The sequence below is a fragment of the Lepisosteus platostomus genome, chromosome 19 (genome assembly GCF_059453375.1).
Source record: "Lepisosteus platostomus isolate fLepPlt1 chromosome 19, fLepPlt1.hap1, whole genome shotgun sequence".
Lineage (NCBI taxonomy): Eukaryota > Metazoa > Chordata > Actinopteri > Semionotiformes > Lepisosteidae > Lepisosteus > Lepisosteus platostomus.
In genome coordinates this window covers 5,841,551-5,853,967 of record NC_142629.1, presented here as the reverse complement: position 1 = coordinate 5,853,967, position 12,417 = coordinate 5,841,551, and the positions used below count along the sequence as shown (strand labels likewise).

Genomic DNA, 12,417 nt, shown 5'->3' with positions numbered 1-12,417 from the left:
TAAGCCTGAAAGAGCTCAGTCGTATTACAGAAGGTGAACACCGTTTTGCAAGGTGGCACAGAGTCATGCACGCACCTTGTTCAGCACGATGTGCACAGGCTGTACCTGATTCTTACTTCACAGGGAACTGGCTTTTAAAATGCGTTACAAGGCTTAAAATAAACATCCTGAAAATAGACCTGCAGAAGGACAGCACATCGGTCTTGCACAACTTTGCTGGTGGTTTTGTAAATCGTTCAGTTACATCTTCACAAAATGGGAACAGGCGGAGATGAAGCAAGGTTTGTGTGGCTTAGAGAGCTTGGAGAGTTTTAGGTATGCTTTATTTCCCCCCCCCAAGTCATCCTTTGCTCTCCTGAACCCCGTTTCAACTATTCCCCCACACACAGGAGAGCAGACTGCCAGGAACATTGAGCTTTCTGCTGAAGTGGGGAAAATGGGAAGGTCTCAAACAGTACATGAAAGCACTGAAGTGAAAAAAGAGTCCTTAAATGTGCAAAGCTCTAAATGTTTTTCTGTATTAACAGGAGAATGAAAGTCGTAATGATTGATAGGATGTTGAGCTTGGAAAAGAATATAGTTTTGAAAATGCACAGTTTCTCTGTCCATTTGGTACTTAAATGTTTCATTGCTTGGCGCTTTGCAGAAGCCTTGTGTATCAATGTTTTGTGTATTGCTAAATTGAATCATGGAATGAATTGTACAGGAGGCAGGCTTTTAAGTATGAACTTCTAGATACTGTTAAGTGTGTGCTAACCACAGTGGGTAACGGATTTGTACTGCGGTGTGTATTATAAGATCTGTATCTAGCGGAGTGGGAGGGGCACATGTTTTGCAGGTGTGCCCTTGTTGCTTGAAAATGTTATTGCGTTTAATTTATTATAACAAAACTGACTTGCAAACTAAGAACGTCTTATCCACTGTTTATAATACGGTAAGTAACAGTTGTTTTTTACAGCGGTTCTCCCATGGACCATTTTTGCAGGGAAATGCACATTTAGAAGGGTGGACCCTGTGCTGGATAGCATGTTATTACTAATGTCGGTAAACACAGGGTCATGAACTTTAACCCCTGTGAACTCAGTTTTCTTAGCAGGCTGGTCAGAACAGCTCTTTCTTTTTCACTCACTCTCATATCTCTCTTCTTGTGGTCTTGCTTTTTTTTGTTCCGTAGGCATGCCTCCCATACGGGATTTGGTCAGCCACTCCCCTAACCAGACAGGTGATTACAATTTTTTTACCCCACTCTGGTTTCTTGGTGTCCCAGTGGACTTTAAATTGTTCTGAACAGGTTTATGCAATGTGCTAGGTGGCAAAAAAAGTCACTTGAATTTGCAAGCTTTTGCTGTATTTTCATATTTTGATTAGATGAAGGGAGTGATTTTTTTTTTTGAAGCCATGGGCCTGGTAGGAAGCTTGAAATTTGTCGTCACATTTTGATTACTGATCAGGAATGACCAGGTAGTTTCATTGTTAAGCAAAAATTCTTGATTACTAGATATTTTGGATGTCTTTTCATCTTTCCCCCCCAGTTTTGTATTGGGGAAGCACTTGAAATGTTTATTCATCCAGTTACAAGAGGGTAATCACCATGTTATGAAGTCCTGTAAAGAGTGAGCTGTGGGTGTAATAAACAGGAGCCAGTCAGCTTTGCAACTGGATACATATTCAGTACATGACTTTAGAAAGGTTTTTGCCCCATTTAAGGTGGAACAGTGACAGTCTTGTGTGAGCAAGCCCCTTACCATATGCTTAACAATATATCCAATACAGTGCAGAATCTAGAGATTCATGAAATTTGGCTTTGGTAAACCTTAAGTGTACTGATTTTTAGTTTTAGTTATTGTGGCAGAATCAGTGTTTCAGAGCCCTGAGCTTTCACTTTCTGTATGTTTTTTGTATTGCAACAGTCTATCCTCTTGTGTATGGCAGTAGTCAAATCAAGTGACTTTGATACGAGGGTGATGGCTGCTCACACCATTGTGCTTTGCCTTTGGTCTTACTTTGCTTGATCTCATTCACTTTAAAAAATTCAGATTTTCCATCTCCGCTGCTGCTATGCTGCATGCTTTTTTTCTGTAACTTTGCTTGTGCGGTTCTGAGCCCAGTACTTCACAAATACAGTACTCCGGCATCTGCTCCAGCTTTGACACTTCATACTTTTTTATTCTGAAATGTCTTTGGCAGTGTTATGTTGAGGCATCATTCTGGAACCTCACAAACAATGTGGCAATAGAAGTATTCATGCGAAGGGTACTGTTATTTCCAAATGCATATTCACAATATTGTGTGCTGTAAAAAAAAAAAGCCAGTTATCTCCTACTTACCACTCTCTGTAAATATTTATATTTGAAACAGCGGTACTGTAATGAATGAAGGAATAGTTTCAGAACACAGCTTGGAATGACTCAAGAGCGCTGTTGTGAGAAAGTACCTGGGGATAAATGGGACTCTAAAGGGTGAAAATGAACAACTGTTATAAGGCTCAGATAATGTGCATAATGCAGCCAAGTGATCCGGTTTTGATTGCTTGTAGATCGAGTCTATCGATGTCTATCGAAAGGGCAGAAGGTGTAGGACCTGGATTGTTTAAATAAATCTCTGCGGGGGTCTTCTCGTTGGATTACCCTGAGTGCTTCCTTGCTCCTGCTTTACGTGGGTCAGAGTTGGTGTTTACAGGGTTAATATTTGATGTGCCCCTCAGCGCTCTTATCTTTCCTGCAAGTGGGTGCCCTGTTGTGTAGAAGGGATACAGGGGCTGCACTGTCGGTTTAGTGTTCAGCGCCCTCTGCCGTGCAGTACTGGAGCCTGCCGTGCGTGCTGTACACCGTGACTGGAATAGTTAAACACTTTTTCTGGAAGACAAAAGGAAACAAGAAACCCGAACAGCACAGGAAACATCAGCACTGCTGTAACAGCGCAACCGGACTACTGCCAAGACCGAGTGCATTTGTGCTAGTCTGTTTTATAATGGAATTGTTTTTGATTTGTTTTGCTCTCCGCAGCCTTATGCCATTCACATACTTGAACTGAAATCAAAAGCTTCTACAAACGCTAATTTCATAGCAAAATGTTCAGCATACTTCAAAGCATTTATCCAACAGCATGTGAGTACAGCAGGCGTATGTCCGATGATAGAGAAGGTCTGTTCCGTTTTGGCAGCAGTCCTCCCCTCTGCCTTTTTCTGGGACGTCTGCAGAAAAGCTTGCGCATTGCTGTTTGGTTACTGTTGCTGTGATTTCTATTGGCAGCGTTTCAGTATCGACTTGTGTGCACTGGTGCAGGCTGCAGTTCACCTTTCTTTTTTAAAAAAAAACTGAGCATGAAATAAAAGCTCAGGGAAAAAAGCAGTCAAGCCTGTTTTTTTGTAGTGTTTTGGAGAAATATTGATTAAAAGAGGAATCTCGTGTGCCCGTGTGCTTTTGTCAAGATGCGTCCCTCGCCCTAGACTGGAAGGGAGACGAATCTGAGACTTGGCAAGCGAACAAGAGTTCTTAAGGGAGTCTTGGCAGCCATCTTGCAGTGCAGTTGGAAAGCGCAGTCTAGCAGAAATATGGAAGTTTAATTTCAGGTCGGTGCCGGAGACAGAGAGCGAGACGGGAGTGTTTGCGAAGATGCCGATGAGGGTGAATGGGTGGGGGTGGTGGGGGCTAGCAGTTGGCGTGGGGGTCACCCCAGCAGTGGAGTGAGAGGAGAACCCAGATGAGGAAAGAAAAGGGGGGAAAAACACTCCTTGGCTGCTGTACCCTTTTTTCTTCCCTTTCCGCGCACTGCTGGGCTCATGCCGCTGGTACAAAATGGCGACAGCTGCGTTGCGATGGGGAGGGCTGCGCTTTTGGCTGGCACGTTTTGGGCTCCTGCAGGACAGGGTACGGGGGCCGAGGGCTGGGGATGGGAGGCGTGCGTGTGGGCAGCCCTGTCCTGTGGATCTGCAGAAGTACGCTGACCAGAGCACAGTGGAAGCAGGAATATCCTTTAGAAAGAGAACCTGCACCCTGCCCTGCTGGCTGTTTGCAGCTCCGAGTCTGGTGATGTTTTGTTTTAAGTGCACTATGGGTTTAATTGGTGTTACGGTCTGTGCCATCCGCAGCGGTTGTTTTTGGGCAGAGGGGTGTGTCAGCGCTGTCTTGTCTGTAAATTTAGTTAAAGAATGGACACATTTTATTTTCCTATGGAATGGAGATATTAGAAGTTTGTTGGATGGAGAAATACAACTTGACATCTTTTGAGCACTCTGAAGCCTTATTGTACAATGCACAACCTTGGAGGGAAATGATCAAATTCTTTTATCAAACCTACAAAGACCAATCGAATAGTGTTGCAGTGTTATTCTTCAAGTTCTGTAGGATTAAAATGCAGTTCTGTTTTCTCTTCAGTTTAAATGGCGTTTTCTTATTAAACATTTAATTCCTCATTACACAGTCTTGTTTGTTTGTAGTCTTTTTCTTCTACTGTTTATAATGCTAAGAATGATACATTTTTTCATAAATAAAGGGTGAGCCAGGAATTCATAAAAATGAATTCAACAGTCTTTCCCCAGTCCCACTCGGTACTGAAAGAACTGTCCTCCCATACGTGCCATTACTCAATGCCGGACATTTCCTAAAATCTAAATTACGAATAACGCAGTATGTTGGGCTTGTGTCGTTACTCTGGCTTTCATTTGAATTCGAGGTCGGGTTTCCTTCAGAGACGCCCTGGATGTAAGTATAAAGGAAGGTTCAGTCTTGGCTGGAATTAACGTGCTTTTCTATTTCTGTCGCTCCTCAGATTTGAATCGCAGTGGTCTGGGATCTCATTATGAAAATTCCCACTGGGGTTCCGGCTCAACTGGCAGCGATTCGAACACCAACTGGGACAAAGTCATCGTAGACGGCTGCGACAAGGAAGCCTGGCCTTCTATCACTGGTAGCGACCCAGAGTTAGCCTCAGAATGTATGGACACTGACTCTGCCTCAAGCTCTGGGTCTGAGAAAAACCTTAGTATAATGGCTTCTGGGAACACTGGTGGTGACGGCGATGGCAGTAGGCACGGCAGTGGACATGGTTCTCATTTTATGGTTGCAAATGGCAGCAATAACGTGGGCAATGGGAGTATTAAGGGGCCATGGGGCTCATCCTCTGGCTCAATGCTAAGCACATGTCAAGGCCCCGGGGAGAATCCCAACAGCAAGCTAACAGAAAGTAGCCATGGTAAATTAAACGCATGGGGTACCCTAGGTTCCTCAACCAATGGAGGTAATCCAAGCACTTTGAACCCAAATGCCAACCATGGTGCCTGGCCTGTTTTGGAAAACAGTGGGCATAATCAGCACGGGTCTGTGGGCAACGGAAATGGCAACACCAGTATCCAACGTAGCACCATAGGTCAGACGCCTGGCAGTCAGAGTATTAACTCTAAGGGGGGTGTCTCCACCCATGCATCCTGGGGCAGCCTCCAGGACAACACCCCCGAGTCTGAAGTCAATGGTACAAGTAAGGTTTCGTTAAGCGGGCAACCTCAAAACCTTAACACTGAAATGAATGGACCAAATAACACTACTAACTTGATGACCTCTAGTTTACCAAACTCTACTGGTTCAATGCAGATGAACGAACTGCCTACAGGGCACCGAGCCTGGCGTGTGGGCACAGGGAGCTCCACTCAGCTCCAGGCCTCTTCAGTTTCTAATGGCACTTCCATTTCTCAGCAAGGCAACAGCGAGGGAATGAATGGTACGGCATGGGGAGCTCCACCAGGCACTAACTATTCTGGAGACAAATGCCCAGTTCCTAAAGGCCAAGCTGTGGGTGACACTGTGAATGCAACTCTAATGCAGTCTGGGATTAACGGATCAGCTGCAGGCGCTGCTTCTTTTAAGAATAATAATAACGGGGTGGGGGGTCGTGGAGGGGGGTGGGATTCAGGGGCGGCTTGGGGAGCAGGGAATGGTGTTGGCCCTGTGGGGATCCCTCGCCCCTGGGGGAGCGCCTCCTCGTCGTCCTCATCTTCCTCCTCCTCCTCTTCTTCAAACACTGGCACTAAGGTCTCCAAGGGAGAGTGGAACAGCCTGCCCAACAACAATCAGCATTCCAACGACGGCGGAATTGGGAGCAGGAAGGGAACAAACGGCTGGAAGTCTCTGGAGGACGATGCTCTAGGGGTCGGGGGCAGCAACGGGCAGGCACCCCAATCGAGCGAGCAGGGCGGCATGTGGGCCAAGTCGGGTGGCAGCGAAGGCAGCGGTGAAAGCACGGGCAGCCGCAGCGACAGAATGAGCGGAGATGCGCCCCGTGGTCGAGACCGCCGAAAGGCAAACCCCCAGGGGCCGGTACAGAACGTGATCTCCAGGTCCGACCTGGACCCCCGTGTCCTGTCCAACACGGGCTGGGGCCAGACCCCAATCCGACAGAACACCGCCTGGGACATCGAGGCCACCTCGTGCAACGACAAAAAGACTGACAACGGGACGGAGGCGTGGGGTGGCTCCGTCTCCCAGGCATCTGACTCAGGGGGATGGGGGGACGGGCCCAGCGCCAACAGCAACGATACCTCATCAGTATCTGGGTGGGCCGATCCAAAGCCTGCCCCTGGGTGGGGAGACACCAAAGGCTCTAGTGGCCAAGGGGGGTGGGAGGACAATTCTGCTGCTACGGGAGTGGGCAAGAGCAATCAGTCTTGGGGAGGTAGCAAAGAAGACAAGTCTTCTACGTGGAGTGATGCACAAAAGGTCAAACAGGGATGGATGGAAGGACAGAAATCTAACCAGGGTTGGGGGACTCCTTCTGGAGCGGGGTGGGGAGGAGATGTTCCACGGGGGAACCACTGGGGCGACCCTCCCAAGTCAGGTTCAGGCGGCTGGGACAGTGACAGCGACCGCTCGGGATCTGGCTGGAGCGAGACGGGCCGCGCCGGCGGTGGCAACACCTGGAGGGGCAGCGGAGGGGGCAACTCTCCCAATACCGCAGGACCATCTGGCTGGGGAGATCCTAATAAGGCTAACAATCAGGGCCAGGGATGGGGGGAACCTCCCAAACCCAGCCATCCTGCCCAGGGCTGGGGCGATACCGGCAAGCCCCGCAACTCCCCCGACTGGAACAAGCCGCAGGATGCGACAGCAGGGCCACCCTCTTCCTGGGGCACTGGTACCTCACAGCCAGGGCCCTCTACCAACAACAAGCCATCGGGTTGGCTTGGGGGGCCCATCCCGGCCCCCCCAAAAGAGGAGGAGTCAACGGGTTGGGAGGAGCCCTCCCCGGAGTCGATCAGGCGCAAGATGGAGATTGATGATGGCACCTCAGCCTGGGGGGACCCCAGCAAGTACAAGTACAACAATGTGAACATGTGGAACAAGAACAGCGTTGCTGACCAGGAAACACAAGCCTCATCACAGCAACATCCCCCACAGCCTCTACCGCCACCAAGTGCCATACCCAGCAAGGAGAAGGGTAAGTGACTCAGCGTCTTCTGCGCTTTCATCTCTAGGCTTTTGCTTTGTGAAGATTTATTGGCCTGTGACTAATTCCTTTTAACTTATTAGTTGAGCTTGTTTTAAGCGGGTAACCCTGACTGTTTGGAGCCCAGCTCTGTGCTGGAGGTAGAATGTTTCTCAATAGGAAAGCGGGGCATTTCTGTACAACCAGCCCTTTTAACTATTGATGTTACCATGCACCAGAAATGCCCCACACCTTATCCAAATAAACTTGGGTGTATTGCCCTGCTTCTCTAGACCCCTTTTGAGAAAGGGATTACATTATACCTGTGGAATTGTGAACTGAATCACTTCCCTGCAAAAGCTACACCTAGATACACAGAACACTTTGCCCAACGCTGATGGGGGGGGGGGATCCCGATACTAGGAACCACACACCTGTTTGAAAGGATACAGGTGGTGTATGCCTTTAGAAAAAGTTCTGTCCAGGATAAAACCAGCGTGTTGGAAAATAGGCTGAAGAAAGTTCTGCCGCATTATTTCTTCCAGCCAAGCTGTGCAAGGGGAAAAACAGGCTTGAGTTTCATCATCGCTGATGCTGCAGTCATATGGTGGCAACTTGAGCAGCAGCCTACATAGCACTGTTGCTATTTTTAAAGGGGAATTTAGAGCATGGGGTTTTTTACATTCAATGAAAGGAAGCTGTGTGTGACATAACAAAATGTTATGTCACTGTGAGTGGGGGGGGGGGGGGGATGTTTGGATGTTCAGGCTGGCATCAGAAAAGGAGCTACAATAATGTCCGACTTTGGAAAGGTTGAGATTTTAGTTATGTTTTTGAAGAGAAGCAGCAAAAATGTTTGGAAGAGCCTATATTCTATCTCCTGAAGCAGAAGTGCCCATTTCGTGTGTGCTGAAAATCTCTTATCAAGATTTAAAAAAAACATCATAGTACACTTTAATATCTTGCAAAATTGAGTCTTGAATGTTTGTCGTCAAGCTAACCCAACCTCTATGCCACAGGCTGGGGCGAGCCATACAGAGCACCGCCCAAAGCAGAGTCTTCATGGGGGGAGCCTACCGGTCCCCCAGTGGCTGTGGACAATGGCACGTCGGCCTGGGGCAAGCCCATGGACACGGGGACGAGCTGGGAGGAAGCTGGTGTGGAGAGCGCGGGCACAGGCAGCTGGAGCGGCCCCGCAGTGGGACAGCAGCCACCACATAAACCTGGTGAGTCCGTGTCCCTTCTGTTGTGGGGAGCGTAGCAAGTGGGGGGCCACCTTTCAACTGGGCAGGAGACATCCACGAACAGTTTGGGGAAAGACGGACAGGGTTTAAGCAAATACTGCATGGGTGGGTGGACGACCACTGTCACTCTGCTCTGCTTAGCCTGTTCCAGGCTTCACTGCCTGTAGAAATCCTGTCATTTCCAGACATCCAGGAAGTGTTCTGTGCAGTTTTTCACCACACCCACACGAGTTTGGAGGTGCGTGCGTGTGTGAAGAGAACCCGCGTGTTCTTTTTGCCCTTTGTTAATTTTGCTGGTCGGTGACTTGTGTGCCGTCTGTGTCGTGATGCTAGGACCCAAACCTATGCAAGATGGCTGGTGTGGCGAAGAGATGCCCATGCCAAGTATGCGCCACTCGAGCTGGGAAGACGAGGAGGATGTCGAGATTGGGATGTGGAATAACACTCCTTCCCAAGAGATGAACCAGTCTGGGAACTGGCCTTCGTGCATGAAGAAGTTGCCTCCAAAGGTGAGTGGGGGTGGTGATTTCCCAATTCTTGTTTTTCCCCGTTTCTGCAACCACATATATGTGATCAGGAGTGACTTACATCTCAAAAGGCATTAGGTCTCAGAAGGCAGGAGTCCTTGTGGTACAGATTCTACATACAGACGTGATTACTGATCTGAAAAAGTGTATTGAAAACATTGGTGTTGCGTGACAATAAGGTATTATCCCTGAGCTGGGCATTCTTTTATTCAGGAGCTGTCAGCAGGAGAGCTGCTGTGAAAAATACTTAAGACCATTCTGAAAAGTAGAAAGAAATGTTCTGGTATTGGAGCAAACGGTGCTCGCTGGGAGGCTTCATCGCCGGTTTTCTTCAAAGTGGAATTAACCTCTGCTTATTCTTAAGCGCTTTTATAAGAAATTTAATGCCGTGTATGTAGTTCAATTTTAAAATGAGTCTCTTTCAAGGCAATTTTGTATTTTTCTCTAGGGCAATATTAAAGGAGGCAACAAGCAGGACGATGTATGGATCAATCAATTTGTGAAGCAATTTAACAATATTGGTTTCTCTGTAAGTATTGCTTTCAAGGTTTCAGTGTACAGTTGGTTAAGGCAAGCAAGTTAGTTAGTGGCAAACTTCACCCAGTTTTGCATGGGAGTAATTATTTTTTTTTGCCTTGATAAAATTATTATAATAGAAAAAGATCCTGTTTATCCCCAAGATCCTATAGCACTTTATATTCAGAGCTAATGGGACGTGTGTGAAAAGGAGAAAAGGAAACCGGCTAGGGCTCATTTTAATTTCATAAAGTCAATGGAAAGATTTACTGCCTCGGATATGAATGCATGGCTTCAGGCAAACGGAAATGTTTGGTTTTTTTTACAGAGGGAATCTTCAGACGAACCCTTGAAGAGCAATAAGATGGAATTGCCTGGAGGTGTGTTTTGTGTTTATTTACAGTTTTTTTAAATTAGGATTGACAGAGATGCTTATTGTATAGCAGCTGTCCGTACTTTTTAAACCGATTTATTGCATTGATTAAATGCTTGCAAAAAAATTGAAAGAGAGGGTAATTGTTACATATTAAACGTTGTATAAAGACGCGTTTAGGAAATAGCTAAAAATATACTTTACGTGCAGTGTTAAGTCATCAGCTTGAGTTTTTGTTGCAATCTCTGTTGGGCTAGTTTATGCAGGTGTGGAATATTAAGGTTCTGCTGTTCGCAGGAATGTTACCTGACAAGCGCATGGATATGGATAAGCACGGTCTGAATATTGGAGAGTATAATGGTGTGATTGGAAAGAGCCCTGGCTCACGCCATCAGATTTCCAAAGAGTCTTCCATGGAGCGCAGTCCCTACTTTGATAAGGTGAGAACCAGGCGAATGAGACACAACCACAGAGCTTTCTCCCCTGTGGCACTGCTGCTGGAAATCCAAAGCTACATCAGGCTTCCTTCATTTGACCACAGCACCTTAGATATAGATTCAGTCTTCAAGTTAAGAGCTTTGCATGAAATGCTTACCGGCTTTATTAGAGCTTGGGATAATACTGCAGATCAGAGGAATATTGTGTGTCCAGCCAATTGACACTGCTTGGTTGTGCAGCTGTCAATTTGCAGGTGTTTCTTGTGTTTCTTGTTCCTTGTTCCTTTCTACTTCTTAGGCTTCAGTGCTCCCTGACTTTAACAGATTAACGAAAGGTCAAAACATGATGCACCAGAGGCACAGAAGAGATCAAATTTTAGAGTGTTAATTTTAACATTGCAGCCCTGTTAATGTTATGACCATTGGAATAGCCTTTGTCACTATTGTTGACACAGGTTAACAACCAAGCATAGGGTATATTTGTTTTGTTGTATTATACTGAAATATTACCTGGGATGTGGTTGGGGGACACTGTGGCTTTTTGCATTAGTTCTTGGATCTGATTATTCTAACTTGGATTTTCTTTCCTTTCTGCTCTGCTCTCTCTTCCCTGATGACACTGGGTTTTCATCTGGTATCTTAATACCCCTGCTCCTGACGCTGCTGTGCCTCTCTCTGCCTCTTTGCTTGCTGGTTGGTGCTCTGCAGCTATCTCTATCCCTGTCTGGTCAAGATGGCATTGTAGCAGAAGAGCCACAAAATGTACAGTTTTCATCTAATCAAAATATGAAGCTTCCCCCTTCAAACAATGCACTACCTAATCAGAGTCCTGGCTCTGTGTCGGGGCTGAGCCTCCAAAACTTGAATTCGGTCAGACAGGTGAGTTAAACAGGACGCGCGGCCTTTGGTTATAGGGAATCGGTAAATTGTTTAAAATGCATTAGGTCACCAAATAAAGCACATTTTAAGCGTTATAGCTGTGTATGTTATTTCAGTTGTTTTGGTGACCAGCTTCATTCTGTTACGTGCTTTCTAAGGGATAATTGTGAACCAGTGTGACATTTTGTTTCCTCTCGTGTGTTGTAGAATGTCAATCCCGGGTTCAGTGGCAGTAATGCAGCAGCACAAGCCAGGAGCACACAACAGCCTCCAGCACAACCTCTGAACTCATCTCAGCCTAATCTCCGCGCACAAGTGCCTCCTCCATTGCTTTCCCCTCAGGTAACTCCCGTGGGCCCTCGGTAAAAATGTCAGTTGCAACACAAAAGTGGCCTCACTTCAAAGCAAGCTTGGGGCCGGTTCATGTCCTTAATCTGAGTTTAATGACATTTCTCTTTTTCCTCAGGTTCCAGCATCATTGTTGAAATATCCTCCAAACAATGGAGGTCTGAACCCTCTGTTCGGGCCACAGCAGGTAGCTATGCTGAACCAGCTTTCCCAGCTCACCCAGCTCTCCCACATCTCTCAGCTGCAGGTGTGTAGAACGAGCCAGGCGGTTTAAGCATTGAGAAAACTTGGAAGGGTTCGTTGACTGAGGCAACCTGTCATTTAAACAGAGAATGGGGTTCTGCATGTACTAACAGTGTGTTTTTTTTAAATGAAAAATCAGGTCTTTTAACAAATCTAATGCCTTTTCCGTTTAAAAAAAAACTTAATTTCAGAGTAAATGACATTTACTTTTTTGTCATATACTTTGCGCAGAGGTCTTCTCAGCTCCTGCTGTTATTTAGAATGGACACCACGGTCCCTGTTTCTATTTTAAGAGGATATCTCTTCCCCTACTCTCAAGAAGAGCAATACCAGTGCAGTGGTGATAACCTTTAACAAAGACATATAATTCCCAGTTCAGACAAACAGGTGCGGGCTCTGTGCTGTTTAGTTGACAAGCTATACCTGAGAACTGG

General features: G+C 46.6%; 1 protein-coding gene across 11 annotated transcripts in view; it reads left to right on the top strand.

The window, feature by feature from the left end:
• Nucleotides 1-12,417, top strand: part of tnrc6a (trinucleotide repeat containing adaptor 6A) — a 126,208-nt gene that overhangs the window by 101,419 nt on the left and 12,372 nt on the right. For 8 of the 11 annotated variants that reach the window (XM_088613022.1, XM_088613024.1, XM_088613020.1 and 5 more), the window contains 10 exons: nt 1,175-1,222; nt 4,771-7,428; nt 8,436-8,642; nt 8,994-9,169; nt 9,636-9,716; nt 10,032-10,083; nt 10,374-10,516; nt 11,222-11,392; nt 11,600-11,734; nt 11,859-11,987. In XM_088613022.1, coding sequence (XP_088469148.1) covers nt 1,175-1,222; nt 4,771-7,428; nt 8,436-8,642; nt 8,994-9,169; nt 9,636-9,716; nt 10,032-10,083; nt 10,374-10,516; nt 11,222-11,392; nt 11,600-11,734; nt 11,859-11,987 — 3,800 coding nt within the window. The remainder of the gene's footprint in view (nt 1-1,174; nt 1,223-4,770; nt 7,429-8,435; nt 8,643-8,993; nt 9,170-9,635; nt 9,717-10,031; nt 10,084-10,373; nt 10,517-11,221; nt 11,393-11,599; nt 11,735-11,858; nt 11,988-12,417) is intronic. The other 3 variants (XM_088613030.1, XM_088613023.1, XM_088613021.1) reach the window with 2 other exon arrangements.